General features: G+C 55.0%; 7 protein-coding genes across 7 annotated transcripts; 4 read left to right on the forward strand and 3 right to left on the reverse strand.

Annotated features, from left to right (window-relative positions):
• Positions 1-110: 110 nt before the first annotated feature.
• IWZ02DRAFT_454146 (putative RfeF) lies at positions 111-3,094 on the reverse strand. The gene is made up of 5 exons (XM_066767704.1): positions 2,965-3,094; positions 2,755-2,829; positions 2,617-2,670; positions 775-1,824; positions 111-719 (listed from the first exon to the last, which is right to left on the reverse strand). Exons 1-5 carry the CDS (start codon positions 2,968-2,970, stop codon positions 552-554), a joined length of 1,353 nt encoding a protein of 450 aa, XP_066621648.1. The 5' UTR covers positions 2,971-3,094; the 3' UTR covers positions 111-551.
• Positions 3,095-4,070: 976 nt separating this feature from the next.
• On the forward strand, positions 4,071-5,046 carry IWZ02DRAFT_292934 (uncharacterized protein). The gene has a single exon (XM_066763815.1). The coding sequence runs from the start codon at positions 4,173-4,175 to the stop codon at positions 4,770-4,772; it is 600 nt and encodes a 199-aa protein (XP_066621649.1). The 5' UTR covers positions 4,071-4,172; the 3' UTR covers positions 4,773-5,046.
• A 570-nt stretch (positions 5,047-5,616) lies between these two features.
• On the reverse strand, positions 5,617-6,862 carry IWZ02DRAFT_292936 (cell cycle control protein). Its single transcript, XM_066763816.1, has 2 exons — positions 5,974-6,862; positions 5,617-5,740 (listed from the first exon to the last, which is right to left on the reverse strand). The coding sequence occupies exon 1, from the start codon at positions 6,804-6,806 to the stop codon at positions 5,976-5,978; it is 831 nt and encodes a 276-aa protein (XP_066621650.1). The 5' UTR covers positions 6,807-6,862; the 3' UTR covers positions 5,617-5,740; positions 5,974-5,975.
• Positions 6,863-6,984: 122 nt separating this feature from the next.
• IWZ02DRAFT_454164 (Alpha/Beta hydrolase protein) lies at positions 6,985-8,290 on the forward strand. The gene has a single exon (XM_066767705.1). The coding sequence runs from the start codon at positions 7,072-7,074 to the stop codon at positions 7,945-7,947; it is 876 nt and encodes a 291-aa protein (XP_066621651.1). The 5' UTR covers positions 6,985-7,071; the 3' UTR covers positions 7,948-8,290.
• Positions 8,291-10,050: 1,760 nt separating this feature from the next.
• IWZ02DRAFT_470171 (putative RING finger ubiquitin ligase) lies at positions 10,051-12,556 on the reverse strand (the record flags this gene model as incomplete). The annotated part of the gene is made up of 3 exons (XM_066768777.1): positions 10,051-10,931; positions 11,019-11,836; positions 11,886-12,556. 3 exons carry the CDS (start codon positions 12,554-12,556, stop codon positions 10,051-10,053), a joined length of 2,370 nt encoding a protein of 789 aa, XP_066621652.1.
• Positions 12,557-12,697: 141 nt separating this feature from the next.
• IWZ02DRAFT_292976 (uncharacterized protein) lies at positions 12,698-13,587 on the forward strand. The gene has a single exon (XM_066763817.1). The coding sequence runs from the start codon at positions 12,915-12,917 to the stop codon at positions 13,494-13,496; it is 582 nt and encodes a 193-aa protein (XP_066621653.1). The 5' UTR covers positions 12,698-12,914; the 3' UTR covers positions 13,497-13,587.
• IWZ02DRAFT_292986 (mating-type alpha-pheromone receptor PreB) lies at positions 13,331-15,328 on the forward strand. Its single transcript, XM_066763818.1, has 2 exons — positions 13,331-14,449; positions 14,498-15,328. Exons 1-2 carry the CDS (start codon positions 13,678-13,680, stop codon positions 14,905-14,907), a joined length of 1,182 nt encoding a protein of 393 aa, XP_066621654.1. The 5' UTR covers positions 13,331-13,677; the 3' UTR covers positions 14,908-15,328.
• The last annotated feature ends 279 nt before the right edge of the window (positions 15,329-15,607 follow it).

Raw genomic sequence — 15,607 nt, forward strand, 5'->3', positions numbered from 1 at the left:
AGCACTCGTCCGCTTGGCCGGGCACGTAATTGATACTTGATTCGCGGGGATGGGGTGACAGTTTACCAAAGCGTTCTGAAGCTAAATGCATGGGAGGTTCACCTTCCCATCGTCATGTGTAAGCTCAGACCAGCGGCGCTAGCTTTCCTTTACCTCACCAGCGCTCAAACCAATGACTGACTGATTGATTGGACGAATCAATTGATTGATTGGATACTTATCCCAAATGCAACATGGCAAAAAGGGAGGAAGACGAGAAAATCTGATGCGAGCCGGTTACCTCTGCACCACCATCACCGCAGGATATCAACCAATCCGATGCCTGCCTACTCATCCGTATTCTGAATGCACTCGACTACCAAAAGAGCATGATTTCTGCACCAATTTTGAGGCGATCAAAAGCCACAACCAATGCGCACCACATGCGTGCCGTGCCGTGCCGTAACCTAGAATGCTCCCGAGACGCACGACTGGATTGCCGCCACTACTGTACGGATAATTGAGAGAGAGGCCCGTCTCAGGATGGCCCGCGAGGTTGGAAACACTGCAGCTTAGTAGCGGGGCGGATATCCACCCTGCTGGGGCGGGTAGCCAGGCTGCCCGGGAGGCGGACGGCCGTATTGGCCTCCTGGAGGCGGAGCTCCGTACTGGCCCGGAGGCGGAGCACCACCGTAGCCGCCCTGAGGGTTGTAGCCTTGAGGAGGCTGACCGTACTGTCCCTTTTGAGGTGTGTCAGCAAAGCGTCATGGGAAATAAGGTTTGGTCAATGCTTACCGGTGGCGGAGCACCATATCCGCCTTGGGGCGCGCCATATTGGCCTGGAGGAGCACCATATCCGCCTGGGCCGCCTGGAGGCGGAGCCGCATTGCCCTTCTCGTCCTGGCGATCATATGACTTGTCAATCGCGCCGAGAAGAAGCTTGACGAGCCACAGCTCCGGGGTGAGGTCGACGGGCGGGTTGGCGCGTGCCATCTCGGCCGACTCGTTCTCGTAGTTGGACGTGCAATCGACGAGGTGACCGACCATGGGGTCCTGGTCAAGCTTGGACAAGAATTCGCGAGCCTTTTCGTCGTTGCCAACTTGGGCGAACTGGAACTTGATTGCGCCAGGTCCGTACTGCGGCATGCGGCTGACCTCGGAGGTGGCGTTCTTGATGGTCTCGAAAACGGCATTCTGCGGCTCGCCAGCGGGTTGACCATCGGTGATGGTGATGACCAAGACGGGCTTCCTGAGCTGTCCGGCACGCGCATTGCGCAGAACTTCGTCAATGACACGCTCCTTCAGGTGACTACCCATCGGAGTGAGGCCCTTGAACTGGATCTGCGACATGAGCTGCTCGACCTGCTGCTCCGTCCTGATGTGCTCGGTGACCTGCGGAGGGGGCAAAGAGTTCATGAAGCGGACAGAGATGCCGTCGTCGTCAAAGAGAGTGGCCGCGAATGCGACGCGCTCGAGGATGAGCTTAAGATCCTTGATGCGCTCACCATTCTCCTCAAACTGCATGGAGCCACTGTCGTCGATGTAGAGGATGATGTCAAAGAGACCGAGCTTCACAATGTCATTTCCGATTTCCTGAGGCAGGCGCCAGCGCTGGCAGAGCTGCGCGACCTGGACGCTAGCGCGTTGCGCAATCTGCTCGAGAGCCGGAGAGTTGGGCGGGTAAAAGTTTTGCAGCTGATTCTCTTGAATGGCGCTGCCGAGCATCTGCTTGAAAGCCTGGAGCTGGGCCGGGGAAGCCTGCTGGCCGGGAGGAGGGCCTCCGGGCGGAGGCGCACCATAGCCTTGACCCAGGGGAGCACCTTGAGGAGGGTAGCCCTGCTGGCCCTGTCAAGTGTTGGGTTAGCCAAAATCTCCTCAAATTTCTGCGTGGTTTCTTTGCGCCCGACGAACATATCCATATCCCGGTCCCGCGTTGAAGGGTGATTGAGCATAGGGTTGCTGTTGGGGAGGCTGGCCATAGGGATCTGCGCGAGGTGGAGGTGGAGGTTGGCCGTAAGGCTGCGGTGTATGAGAAGGCTGGCCGTAGGGCTGTGCTGGAGACTGTCCGTAACCAGGCTGCGGTGTAGTAGGCTGGCCGTATGGAGTCTGCCCTGCTGGTCTCAGCCCAGTGGGCCCTGACGGCGGAGGAGGCGGTGGCCTTGAATATCCTCCTTGTTGCTGGCCGTATGGCGACTGAGGAGGCTGTCCATAAGGTGATTGTGGGGGCTGGCCATATGGAGATTGCGTGGGTTGTCCGTACGAAGGAGCAGGCGAGGGAGCGGGATAGCTCTGGTAGGGCGCGTGTTGTGAGTACGGGGACGGGCTGTAGCCAGGCTGCTGCGGTTGCTGAGGAGGATACGGAGGTTGGTTCTGAGCGCCGTAGCCATAACCGCCCGGGTACGACTGATAGCCCGCCATGGATGAAGTCGGGACCAGTGATGGGAGGGTCAGGGGGAGGGGCGGTCCAGAGAGGTCGTCGACTATCTAGTTGCAGGTGCGGCAAGGTCCCCAAGGTTGCGAAGTTGAAGGGTCAAGGAGCAGGGCTTGGCGGTGACGTCGAGGGCGGGATGACAAAAGCCCACCCAGGTGAAGGGACGGGAGCAAACAAAAAGGGCCGGGATAAAGAAATGAGCTTACAGAAGGAGGGCCACCAGATGCTCCGGGGTAGGCCTGATAAGCGGGCGCGCCAGGCTGTGTTCAACATTAGCGTACGTGTTGCGTCGCGCAGCAAGGCAGCAGTAGCAGCGCAGCAGGACGACAAGAGGGGCAACTCACATATGCACCACCAGCACCACCAGCACCACCAGCACCACCAGCAGGAGGGCCAGCGGCGGCCAATTTGGAAGCGAGCTGTTTGGAACCCAAGAGTCAGCCTGGCGCTGTCTGAATGACGTCCACAGCGGGGTAACGAGGGGCAGACGGAGCAGCTCCCCCAGGGCAAATCGAAGCTTCATCAGCCGAACTCGGAGGGGCCGGGAAACGTACACCCATGTTGCGAGATGTGCGAGACGAGAGAAGAGCAGTGGAGGAGTCGATGAGAGACGGGGAAGAGGCAGAGAAGATGGCGAGAGAGGGTGTTGACTATGTGTCTGCCCTGGTGAATAATATACGGAAGGAAGGAACGGAGAAAGTCATCGCTGATGTGTCGCCTGTCAAGATGACGCCCCAGCTCTCCCGCCACTAGCCCCCTTTCGGAAAAATGAGTGCGTGTGTGGAACGCCCCTGCACCGCCACGCCCTGTGCCAACCCCCAGCCGCATTCGCCTCTCACCTCTCACCTGCCATTCCATCATATGTCACTGTCACCAGACCCGTGCATCTATTGCAGTTCCTTGCACATGCACCCTCTCCCATAGTCCCGAGCTGGGCCGAAACCAACTCAAAGACAGCCGCCATGTGCTGTGTCACTGCTCCCACAATGAGCGCTTAGCAAACATAACCAACAGGCTGAGGAGCTCGCATTTCATCCATCATTGGCCTCCGATGGCCTCCGTGGGTGTCTCCGGTAGAACGAATTCAACAAGGACAGACCACATGTGCAAATGTCTCCGCTCGACTAACAGTTAGTCGTTTACCTCAGCACTGATTGGCTACTGCTCCCACTTTGAGCGCTTAATATACATGGCCATACACGCTGAATCTCTAGATCATTTACGTCTACTCTTGACTTCTCTCGTTGACTCTGAGCCTTGGCCGCCGTTCCTGATGATGTGACCCCCAAGTCCAAAACCTCTGCATTCACGTTAAGAAGAAGAAGAAAAAAAAAAAAAGGGACCTGCTGCCATGACAGAAGAAATTCTTAGATCAAAGGGCGTCTACAACAATTTATGAATATGCCGTCTCCCTTATGCGCTGACAACTAAGATGCAGTCAAGTCTGCGGCTGCTCAACGCGCCGGTGGCCTCTAATGCGGCTGCTTTAACTAGCCAGGAACCAGAGCATCTCCAACTAGTACATGTTGGAGAGAGGCAGCCCGGCCTCAAAGTCTGTGATAGAGCCAGCCTAGCTGTAGATATCACTCTCCCATTAGTAGTGTGTGGGCCTCTCATTACAACGCAAGTTCCATCACTAGTTAAGGATTGAAGGAGAGCAAGGCAAAGGACCCAGCTCACTAGTCGACTCATCCATCCACAGCAGCTCCTTTGGCGCTCGTCCTCATGGTTAACAAAGCGAAATGGAGCAAACTCAGCTTCCATGGCATGCCGTCTGTTTGCTTCCATTATCCCGCATGGCACTTTTCTCAACACCAACTCTTGCAACTTCTCGTCTCCCTCCCGGCTCTCCGCTCTTTCACACATTAGTGCGAGGCACGACGTGAAGAGTCCTGCCTACGCACATTACCTGTCTGCTGAAAAGCCTCAGACTCTGCAAGTTCTGATACTGATTCGACACCTGCTCCCACAAGAAACTAACAAGCCAGACAGGCAGTCCCAAACCCACCACCACCCACGCCTGAACCGAGCATCGAAATGCCTCCTCTCCTCACCACCCTCAAAAGGTCCGTCACCCCCTCCCGCCCGCAAATCACCACCACCACCTCACCTCCCCACTGACACTCCCAACCCACCCCAGCGACCCTCGCCACACCCTCCACGCCCACCTAACCCGCCACACCCGCGCCTTCCCGCCATTCCTGCTCACCCTGCTCGTCTGCACCACTCTCGCCTTCTGGACGGCGTTTCTCATCGCCTACACGCGCAGAGACGGCGTCGACACGTGGGTCAATCTGTGCGTTGTGGCGGCGCTGCTGACGGTCGCGTCTGTGGTGCAGGCGCTGTATTGTGTGTGGGTTAGGCGCGAGGAGAGGGTGAGAGTGAAGAGGCAGGAGCAGTTGGACATGGCGAGGGAGGAGGGGAGGAGGGAGGGGTTTGCTGCTGCTGCTGATGCTGATGCTGATGCTGATGCTGCGGCGGCGCCGGTGTGAGCAGAGGAGACGTGGATGAGGGATGAGAAGCACTTTGCAAGGTGGTTCCAAAAGAGAAAAGAGTCTATGCCTTGTGTACGTGTTCTATCTGACACAAGGGAGTTGGTGCATGTGCTGACAGACGTTGATGCAGGCGCATTTGCGCTACAGTCCATGAGGCAGACTAAAGGAATGAGAGACGTCTAGTTTCCCCAAATCATGTTTCTGGATGAGAACGCAGCAAACAGGTGCCCTCCCTCCGAGATATCAAATCGATCGTGGGAGCAATGGTACAGGATGGGACAGTACAGGATGCTCTAGGGGTGCAAAATACAGCAATGCACTTAGGGAAGACTTCTCTTCGGACAGACGTAGATGTTGGCGGGGACAGAGACGCGAAGCGCTCAGCCAAATCGAGAACCAGCGAGGACTGCGGTAGCTCACATCTGGAAAGTGTAAGCAAACGTGACCAAAGCAACGTGGAGACAAAGTCCACTATCCACCTCGTGATGATTCCGCCCAGCAAAGTATGCCATCCAGATAGCATGGACCCACTCCTCTCGCACCGCCTTGCTAATCGCGCCCGCCGAATGCTTGTACCAGACGGCATAGACCCACTTGGCCTGCAGCGGGATGTTGAAGACGCCAGCGAAGTACGCCAGTGATGCCGAGTTCTTCCAGTCGTCCCGCGTGCGACGGCGCATCGACCGTCGAGCGTATGACCGCAAGGCCGAGTGGAGCCAGTAGGGTCGCGGCGGAGGCATGATCAAGCCTTGCTGGTAGGCTTCCCACGCGAACCGTGCCCAGTCGGGGCGTATGGTGTTGCCGTCGTGGTCGCGCAGTGGAGCGTCGGTGTGTTCTGCATCTCGTCAGCCTGGTACGTAGACCGCAAAGCAGATCCCAGCAAATTTGACGAGCACTGAGGCATAGAATGAGTACATGATGTGGTAGAGAAATATCTTGAACAGTCTTCAATTTGGTGGCATTCCGCCGGGGTATATTCCGCCTATTCCGTATCTCTACTCCTTTTTTAGATTGGTGACTTTTCAAAGACTTCCTGCGATATCTTGACCTTTTGAAAAGGCAACGTACCCTCAGGTCGCCGCAGTCTCTTGTGCCTTGTCCGCCTCTTGCTGCCGAATCTGCTCCTCCAATTTCTTCTTCTCCGCCTGCTTCGCCCGCAGACGCGCCAGTGTGTCCTGCTCAAACTTGCTCGATCCACCCGGTGTCTTTGGACTGAAGGAAAAGGCAGGAGGTTTGGATTTACTGCTGGCCGCCGGCGTGCTCGGTGCACTCTGGGACCCGGGTCCGGCGTCAAACGGTCGCTTTTGCTTACCCGGCGTTGCTGTCGCTGCTGTCGCTCTCTCCTCAGCTCTGCTGCTGCCCGCTCCGTTGGGCTGTACGTGGACACCCGACCGCCGTCTCATCTCGCGTTCGTAGTCGTGCCTTGCCTCCTCCTCTCGTTCCTTTGCCTTTTGCTCTTCGCGCTCGCGCCGCCTGCGCTCGCCGTCTTGCGCCAGCCGCTTCAGCTCCCTCTGCAGCCGCTCCTCCGCGTCTGCCTCCTCGGCGCGTTTTCGTTTTGCCCCCCGTTCCCCCGCTTCCAAATCTGCCACCATCTGCCGCCGCTTTGCATCGAGTAGCGCGTTGGCGCGTTCCTTTTGAGCGCGGGCTTCGCGGGAAGTATCGTACTGCGCGCGCAGCGTGGGGTTTGATAGAAGCTCAACAGCATTTTTAGCAAGGTAGAACTTCTCGACGGCCTCTGGGTTGTCTTGGTTCTTGTCCGGGTGGTACTTCAGCGAAGTTTTGCGCCAGGCGGACTTGAGCTGTTTGGCGTCTGCTGTTGGCTCGATGCCCAGCAGTTCGTAGAGGTTGATGTCGGTGGACACGAGGGCCTTGGCCTCATCGCTGACGTCGTCTTTGGACATGTTGTCGAAGTTGGCGCGTGGCGAGTTGGTTGTTGTTGTGCTGGTGGTTTGGCGAAGACGAAGGACGCGGTCGATTGCTGCAAGGGTCATGAGTCGGAGGCTGTTCGCGTCGACTGTGGCGTTAGCGCAGATCTTGCGCCACACCTGTGGTTCCACAGCTGCCCCCACGTAAGATGACCGCTTCTATCACCAACTTCGAGATGGAACGACACCTTCGGCTTCCAGGAGCCTCTGATTGGAGTGACGCTTATCATTCTCGACAGCTATGATATCCAACCCTCCCCAGACGTTCTTCTTTACTATAGGACAGCGTGCTCAACATGGCGACAGCTATATTTTCGTCAACCAATGCTACGTCCAATTCACTTCCCCGCAAATCAGTCTCTCTCCTGAACATGGCAACGCCAAAAGCAACCTTCCCGTCTTCTTCATCCACGGGGGCGGCCTGACAGGCGCCATGTGGGAGGCCACTCCCGACAGACGCCCAGGCTGGGCCCACCTAGCCGCACATGCGCCCTTCAATCGCCCCGTCTATCTCATCGACGCTGTAGACTATGGCCGCTCGCAGCGAGCTCCCAACGCCTTGCGGCCTGGCGACATCGAATATCGAACTGCAAAGGACATGTGGCAGCTGTTCCGTTTTGGACCTTTGGATCGCTTTGCCGCTCGCGAGCCATTCCCCAATGGCCAGTTTCCTCTTGCTCATATGGACGACTTGCTCTCCATGAGCGCGGCCAGGCGCCGCACTGGTGATGCGGTTGAATGCGCAGGCATCGCTGCGGCCCTCCGCGAGATTGGGCCGTGCCATGTCGTTGCACATAGCCACGGGGGCGCGCTGATGTTGCGAATGCTAGACGGTAACGACGAGCAAGCGAAGCGCCTTGTTGAAAGGTTGGTGTTGGTTGAACCGTGGCCGGTGATGCTTAACTCAGAGAGGAAGATGCCGAGGACCTTGGTGGTCGTAGGGGATCATGTCGAGGGCCATTGGTTGGCAGAAGAGCTGATGGAGCGGTGCCAGCGCTTGGGAGCCGAGCAACTATTGCATTTGCCGAATGTTGGTGTGGTAGGAAATTCTCACGCTCCCATGTGTGATAGCAATAGTGATGAGGTAGGGCGATTGATCTTGGAGTGGCTCCAGTAGTCTGGCGTTTGATGCCAAGTCATTTCACTACAGTCATCACAGTTTTTGGGGTACCGCGACTGACTGCTCCCTAAGATCTCACGAAGGTATGCGCGAAGCACAATGGATGCAATAGCTGATACTGCTTTGCTACATGACTCACGACCGTATTTCTATTGCTTGACCAGCTTATAAGTGATACAGCAATCATAAAGTAGAGCTTGTGTAAAAGTGACAAAAAATATAGCCTGTCGCGTCGATTAATTTGTTGTTATGTTTTGACGTGGTTGCTATAGATGATTTTCCGATTGGCAACAAAAACCTGGCTATTTCCGTGCCCTTTTCAGCAACTGGAATGACCTAGATATGGGAGATATTAAACTTAGGGGAGTTGTAATAGCTTACACGGAGGAGGGGGTATTGAAACAAGAGATATAGCTATCAGTTTTACTTTTCATCTATGCGTCTCCCTTTTGATAAAATATTTGTTGCAGCGCACGGAGTAGGCACATATCAATGATCGACACTGATGAAGCATTAGAGCTGAGAACATTTGAAAACTGGCTCTAATGGTATCCAAAAGGAAGTACTAGGAAAGCCACAAATGGGGTACTAAGCTAAGCTCAAAATACTGACGGTATGAATATCTACTCTCTATCCCCTTACCTTCCACCTCTGAAAAAGAATGCTGCTGCTTTTCATCGGTCATGGTCAAGATCTTGGTGCTGACCCTCTCCACAAGTCTCACTCAAAACATCTTGCTCATGCTAAACTGGCAACTTGCAGTTTCTGAAAACCAAAGTCTAAGTCCAAATCTATCGCAATGTCGCGGGCGAAGAAACCGTCGCAATCTACAACTAACAAAGACCCTCACCATGAGTGGAAGGCTCTACACCTGACACCCAAAAACGGCGAACCCAGCAATTCTCCCGGCGATTGGAAGACGTACGAAGGACGATTTTCGAATCGACACTCGGAATACTGGCGCGATGCCAGCAACTGGCCACAATGCGTCCTACTGAATCGTCCGCAGATTGACAAAGTGCTCGACAGGTTTGCGTTAACGGATTTCCCCTACCGAATCCCGCTGCACATGGTTGACCGCTTCATACGCAACTTCGATTCGGAAGGCTACGTCGTCGACAGCAACCTCACTGCGGGCTGCGGCTGGAACGATCTGCCAGTGGACCAGTACGATCTTCTCTTCCGGCCGCGGAAGCCCTCAGATGATGTGGATTGTGGAACCAACAACAGCGCGACTGCGGATGCGAGTGCGAGTGCGTCTCGGCGCAGCTCTCCGATCTCGACTCTGACTGAATTGACGACCGACGCCGGCCGCGATAATGATGCTGCGGTCCAACAGCTCGTCGACATGGCCAGGCGGGCGGATCAATTTGCCTCATCCGGGGACGGCGTCTACGGGAACTCTGATCGAGAGCTCGGCGTCATGACAACCCCGGAAAGCCCATCTACAAAAAGGGCCAGCTTTGTTCAACAAGGTAAGAAAAGTCTTGATTAACAGACCGACCGCTAGGGACCTTTGAAAATTATAAGGCGACTGGCTGAAGGGCAGGAGCTGCGCGGAGAAGAGACGAGGCTGCGAACAGAAATCGAGCAGCAGAAAACAGCGGTCCAGCAATACATCAGTGCTAAATCCGAGTTGCAGAACGAAAGCGAAAACTACCAGGCGAAGCTTCGTAGCTACTACGTCAAGAGAAGAGGCAGAAATGCTGCAACGTCAAAAGGCTGAGTTACGATTAGCTGGAGAAGCGCGCGGAAGAAGAGGCTGCGAAGAGAAAGGTGCTGGCGGTGCTCTTGCTCGGCTTGAATCAAATTGATCGCCAGATCATGGAAGGTGATGATGAGGAGCAGGATGGGTTTTTGGACAGTGTTAAGGCTGCCCTGGGACCGCAAGAATTTGGCGAGTTGCTTCGTATGGTCAAAGACCTGTGCGACACAGGAATGGCGTCCTCGAATTGAGAATGGCAATCGAAACAACAAGCTTGACGTAATTTTATGTGGTAGTTAAAGGGGCTAAAACGTCCTTTTGTGCTTTCAAAGGCAGGGCGATGGTCTAGGAGTGTATTACCAAGAATGCTATCCAGAATGCTTACAAAAGTCGAATCAAAGCGGCGGCAGCACCTCTCTACAAATCGGGCACTGCAACCGGTACCTCATCCAGCCCTCCAGACAAACAGAGTGGAAAATGTGCCTGCACGGCGTGACCATGTACACCCTTCTAGCCAGCAACCCGCCCGAGAGACCAGACGTCCCGGCACCGTCTGCGTCCGCGGCGCTGGCAATGACTGGCACTTCCAGGTCTTGCATGCAGATTGCGCAGTCAAAGATCTTCTTGCTCTTGTCCCGCGACTCACCCGCTTTGGTCGTGGTCGTCATGCCAGCCTCTTCGCCTGCGAGCACCTTTGCGCCAGACGGCAGACTGGCGCCTTCTTCATCGGCGCGGAGCACCGGGTGATAGTCGTATGCTGGTGGTACCCAACTGTCGCGGACGAAGAAGCGTGGGCCGAGATGCTCCTGGCTGAGCAGCGCGCAGACTTGAAGCCACACCCATCCGCAGAGTACGGCCAGAAAGTGGAGATCCGGCTCTATGAGAAGGATGTTTCCTTTGTACGCATAGAGATAGGCAAAGGGCAGGAGTCGGAGGACGCTCTGCCCGACGACAAAGTCCCATCGTAAGGCTTTGCGGCAGTTTCGCATCACGTTGCGGTATATTTGAGGTACCAAAAACGACATGTAGGCGAACGTGAGAATGGAGCTGTAGACCGACTGCACTGATGCCGGCCAAGTAGTTGCATGGAGCGAAAGGAAAACGAGACCGAATAGGAGAAGGTAGAAACGCAAGTAGACGGACCCAAAGCCGCGGCGCGGAGAGCCTTGGTTGTTGCCGTTGGCGTCGTCGTTTTGGTTTTCGGCAATCTCAGCGTCGATATCCTGATCGGATGGAATGATTATAGGAGTAGCCCCACTGTTGATGGCTTGTCGGGCTGTCACAGGTAGTGGCAGCATCTCAGCGCCAGCGGCAGATAGAACGGGGGCCGCTGGGGGAGCAGCGGGTGTTTGGCTCCGGGAACCCGGCTGGGTGGTTTCTGGAGAATTGGTCGCCGGAGACGAGTTGGCAGTCTGCTGTCGTTCTTCCCTGCTGCGCTCTGTCGACTGGACTGTCCAAATCTCTTTCAAAAACCCCATCCCAAAAAATATTACTGACAGGAAGGCCACGTATGCAGTTGCAAGGAGTAACATGGTCGTTGACTCGATCTGCATCCCGAAGAGGGCGAAGCCAAGGAGAGCGAAACCGTCTCCCAAGGCCAAAATGGCAATCGTGAAGAAGCTGATGCGGCTTCGGGTTGAGGGGGTTGACGCCTCTTTCATTTGTCGGAGAAGTAGAATAAGCTGTGCTGAAATGATGGCCGTGAAAAGCAAGACGTGACGCCGCGCAACAAATGCATATGCCTCGGTCTTTGGGCCTTTCAAATGCTGGCCCTCTTGGGGTGCTAGATCTGGCGGCCCTTTAGACTCTATCGTGAAACCACAGTCTGGCGAAAAGGCGACCATAGACATGATCATGTCAGGAGTCTTGGGCAGAAACGGTCGATGCGGGAAGCGCAATTCCTCTTCCAAGTGATGCAAGACCAAAGCGTTCCCAGATGCAGCACCACCAGAAAGCTCCAAGGGCACAGGATGCTGCTGGAAGTAGAAGACATATTCGCAGTGTGGCACCGAGAAAAAATCTTCGCCTTCCATGGTGGATGACCAGGGCGCACTGTCTTCCAGCATCCCCGTTTTTTGTTTCTCAATCGTCTCGTTCAGCGTCCTATTCAGGATATCTCTGCTTAGATTAAAAGTGTGGTTTGAAAGCGCCAGATGTGGAAGGCCAAAAATCCCATCAAACCTTTTGAAACAGTCAGCGCATCTCCAGAATCTACGAGGCTGTCACCTACTTTTCGCTAGTCGTGGTGAGAATGATTTCGCCGACGTCAACAAAATGAATGCCATGAAGTATCATTTCCCACCATGTGCCAAACGACGTCTCTTGTGAGATTGTAGCTCGAGCACTGATCCGTCGCACAGACGTATTCCACGCCTCGCCATTCTCCTTCTCCCTGAAATGGATGCGAACATCACCGCTGGTGGCAGTGACGTTCCGTTTCCAGTCTTCAGATGCGTAGGTGCCGTGCGGCGTGATTGCGGACAGGTTGACGTGGGGCCCGTCATAAGCGCCAGTGCGCCTCCATTCTCCTTCCAAAAATCCAGTGACATTGTGATACAGCAGAGGATACTGATCACTTCCTTCTTCTAACAGGCTATCCGCATTCTCTCCGAGGGCGTATCTTGCCTGATCCCGCGCCTTGTCCTGTGTTGTTTCCAGTAACTCCCAGTGAAAGCCGTGTTCTGGCCTGAAGCCGGTCAGATTCAGCGGCTTTACATCCTCCTCTTTTTTCAGACGCAAGTCTCCAAAGGTGGAATTATTTAGCGCCTCGAGCGCACCGCGTTCGTGGGCGACGGCATGCTGGTGTCGATGTGACTCGCCTGGTGTTGGAGGGTCGGGCGTGAGATAGAGAAATAGAAGGATGACTAGGAGTATCGCGAACGGCGGTGGATTGTTGGCCATCTATCGATCGAAAGGAGACCGGGACTCCATGAGTACTGGAGGGGTCTGCGAGGCTAGGTCGTGTGGGATTGCGGAGCTGAGAAGTTGAGGACATGAGGTGGTGGTTGCGAAGCCGACGGCGGAAGTAAGCCGCGCTCTACCAAACGACCCCCGACCGTTTCGCCGTGTGCTCTCCGGCTATCGCTTGCACAACAACACCATCCACGTTTATCAATATCGGTTGGACAATACGATCTTCAGGCCAGAAGGCTCATGAGATGGCGCTCACGCGAGCGGAATTCCGACAATCTCAATACATGGGCGAAATCTCGAGATATAATGCCCTGCTCGTCGTCCCAGTTGGTTTCTCAGCCACTCGATGACTTTCACCAAAGCTTCCTTCCGAAATGTGCTCGCAGTTTTGTTATCACGTCTCATACGTCTCATTTCTTTGAATACGACTGATTGGCTCCAAGATCTGGTGTGCTTTTCCTACTCCGCTGAACTGGTACAGGTATCTCACCACCTTTATCCTTTGGTGAACAGAACACGAAATTCAAGAGCGCCTCCAGCAGTTGAGAGCTCTGGTCTCAGCCTTGGCAGCATATGCCAGCTTTCAGGCGCGCAAGCTTACTGGAGATCACAGTCGGGTCGACGTTCAAACCCAAAACATTCATTTTCTCCGCAGCGACTTGCTCTCCTGGCGCCGCCCATCAGCCGGCAACATACAGTAGCACCATGTGAAAAGGCATGCTCTCAAGAGACATGGAACGTCGAAATATCGAAAGGCGCTGTCCGAGCCGATTGTTGCGTGTGTGCTCTCGCGGGCGGCTTTCAGCGCGCTAACCTAAAATGGACGTTGATATTGTTCTTCGAATTCACCTTGTCTTACACCAGGCCACCATATGGCAATTGTTCTTCTTCGTATTGTCTGCTTCGTCTCTTCTTACCGCGCTTGTAACGCCACTCGACCATCTACACTCCTTTCCTACCATCCTCACAGCCTGCTTGCCCTCGTCTTTAAGGACAAAGTTGATTCCTTGTCGTCAAATCTTACCTTCTGACCACCAGCCGAAAACTACCTTTGAAGGGCTTACATTTCTCTTTTCCGCTCAGCTTCAACACCTCGGGGGTCATCTCTCATGGAAACCATGGCGGACTCGGCCAGCGATGTTCCTTCGACTTCGTTCAATCCTTTCGACCAGGTCGTCTTCTTCCGGATGGAGGATGGAACCAGAATCCCCGTCGACATGGCAGGCCTCAGACTGTACGCTCAGTATGCCATCCGGACCTGCATCAACTACGCCACTCAGATTGGAGCCTCAATCATTCTGCTCGCCATTCTACTCGTCTTGACGAAGCACGAAAAGCGCCGCTCCCCCATCTTCATTTTCAACACCCTGTCCCTCATCCTCAACATCTTGCGCACGGTCTTCTCGTGCCTCTACTTCACGGGAGCCTGGTGGGATCCGTACTCTTATTTCTCTGGCGACTATTCGAACATCACAGACGTGGACATTGCCGACTCCGTTGCTGCCACGATCCTGACTCTTGCCCTCGTCATCTGCATCGAGATTTCCTTGGTCCTCCAGGTCCGGGTGGTTTGTGTGACGATCCCAAAGACGCAGCGCTACGCTTTGGTGGTCCTGTCATCTCTCTTTGCTCTCACAGCCGTTGCGATTCGCTTCGTGGCGACAGTCCTTAATGTGCAGGCAATTATGGGCATATTCACCACAGGACCAGATTTCGCCAACGCTTCGAACATCACCATCACGATCAGCATCTGCTTCTTCTCCCTTGTCTTTGTCGGAAAATTGGCTCATGCCATCCGCAACCGCCGCCGGCTTGGTTTGAAGCAGTTTGGCCCCATGCAAATCATTTTCGTCATGGGTTGCAACACCATGGTCATTCCAGGTAAGAATACCTTGGCCGCGATGCATGCAAACGGCTGACACATTCCAGCCATCTTCTCCATCTTGCAGTACTTTACCTCTGCGCCGATGCTCGGATCCCAAGCGCTGACGCTCGTGGCCATCTTCCTCCCCCTGTCGGCCATCTGGGCCTCGACCAAGGTCGAAGGCGAGGGCGTCGCGTCGCGCGGCCACGACGCACACCACAAACTCTTTGGCAGTTTCGGATGGAGGCGCGACCGCAACCCGTCAGCCGTGTCGGAGTCGACCTCGACGGCGCCGCTCAAGGGGCCGGCGTCGCCCATGTCGCAAAAGACGGCCGACTCGGAGACGACCCAAGTCGATCTCGAGATTGGGAATGAGACGCACGTCTACGGTACGCACACCACTACCACCATCATCAAGCGGCTCCAGACGATAGACGAGAAGAGCGAACATGAACTGACCCGTGCTGGCGTGTAGCCACTGCCAACAAGGTTAACCGCCTCTTCCCGTGATGTAATGGCAACGCAGCCAAAACGAAGTCGCCATCATTCTGGACTAATGGAGGATCCAAAGCCTTCCAAAAAGATGGCCCGTCGGCATTTTCTCCTTCTTTATTCGCTTCTTCTTCTCACACAGCAAGCGTTCTCATCCCTGTCGTTCCCTCTCGGACAGCTTAATTCGAAGCCCTTGATCATTCAACTTACACAGCGCCCCTTTTTTCAGCGCAACCATTCATTCAGCGCCAACCTTGCACTTTCTTCGACATTGGCACACAAGAGCCCAGCACCACAGCACGCTACAGTGCCATTGGACGAACAGCACAGTCCAGCATTCACTTCAAGAAGGTGACAAACACACGACTATTCCATTTTCTTTCTCAAAGCCGATCAAGCGAGCAAGCAAGGGCGAGTTTGAGAAGGGGAGCAAGGGAGAGAGAGGGACAGCAGCGGGACAACACATAGCACCAGGCAGGCGTTCGTATGTCGATAATTAGGATGAAAAGAGAAAGCGAGAGTCAATCAGTCAGTCAGCAAGCCACAAGCCACTACCACCCACCAGTCACCACCAGCCTTCCAGTTCCATTGGCTGGCTCATTCTTTTCTTCTTCAGAACCCAGGGACGCGAACTTGGGTTCTCCGGTTGCTCGAATGGGGCAGCCGGCAGTGCCGAGCTCGTG

This window comes from Phyllosticta citriasiana (genome assembly GCF_038021145.1).
Source record: "Phyllosticta citriasiana strain CBS 120426 chromosome Unknown IWZ02scaffold_8, whole genome shotgun sequence".
Taxonomy (NCBI): Eukaryota; Fungi; Ascomycota; class Dothideomycetes; order Botryosphaeriales; family Phyllostictaceae; genus Phyllosticta; species Phyllosticta citriasiana.

Bases quoted from the DNA above. Each gene is read 5' to 3' on its own strand.
- IWZ02DRAFT_454146 (XM_066767704.1), bottom strand. The intron at 2,671-2,754 runs GTGAGTTGCCCC...TGTTGAACACAG, and splicing joins GTGGTGCTGGTGGTGCATAT to CCTGGCGCGCCCGCTTATCA. The intron at 1,825-2,616 runs GTAAGCTCATTT...AACACTTGACAG, and splicing joins CATCTGGTGGCCCTCCTTCT to GGCCAGCAGGGCTACCCTCC.
- IWZ02DRAFT_292934 (XM_066763815.1), top strand. From the start codon at position 4,173: ATGGCATGCCGTCTGTTTGCTTCCATTATCCCGCATGGCACTTTTCTC.
- IWZ02DRAFT_292936 (XM_066763816.1), bottom strand. From the start codon at position 6,806: ATGTCCAAAGACGACGTCAGCGATGAGGCCAAGGCCCTCGTGTCCACC.
- IWZ02DRAFT_454164 (XM_066767705.1), top strand. From the start codon at position 7,072: ATGATATCCAACCCTCCCCAGACGTTCTTCTTTACTATAGGACAGCGT.
- IWZ02DRAFT_292976 (XM_066763817.1), top strand. From the start codon at position 12,915: ATGACTTTCACCAAAGCTTCCTTCCGAAATGTGCTCGCAGTTTTGTTA.
- IWZ02DRAFT_292986 (XM_066763818.1), top strand. From the start codon at position 13,678: ATGGAAACCATGGCGGACTCGGCCAGCGATGTTCCTTCGACTTCGTTC. The intron at 14,450-14,497 runs GTAAGAATACCT...GACACATTCCAG, and splicing joins CAACACCATGGTCATTCCAG to CCATCTTCTCCATCTTGCAG.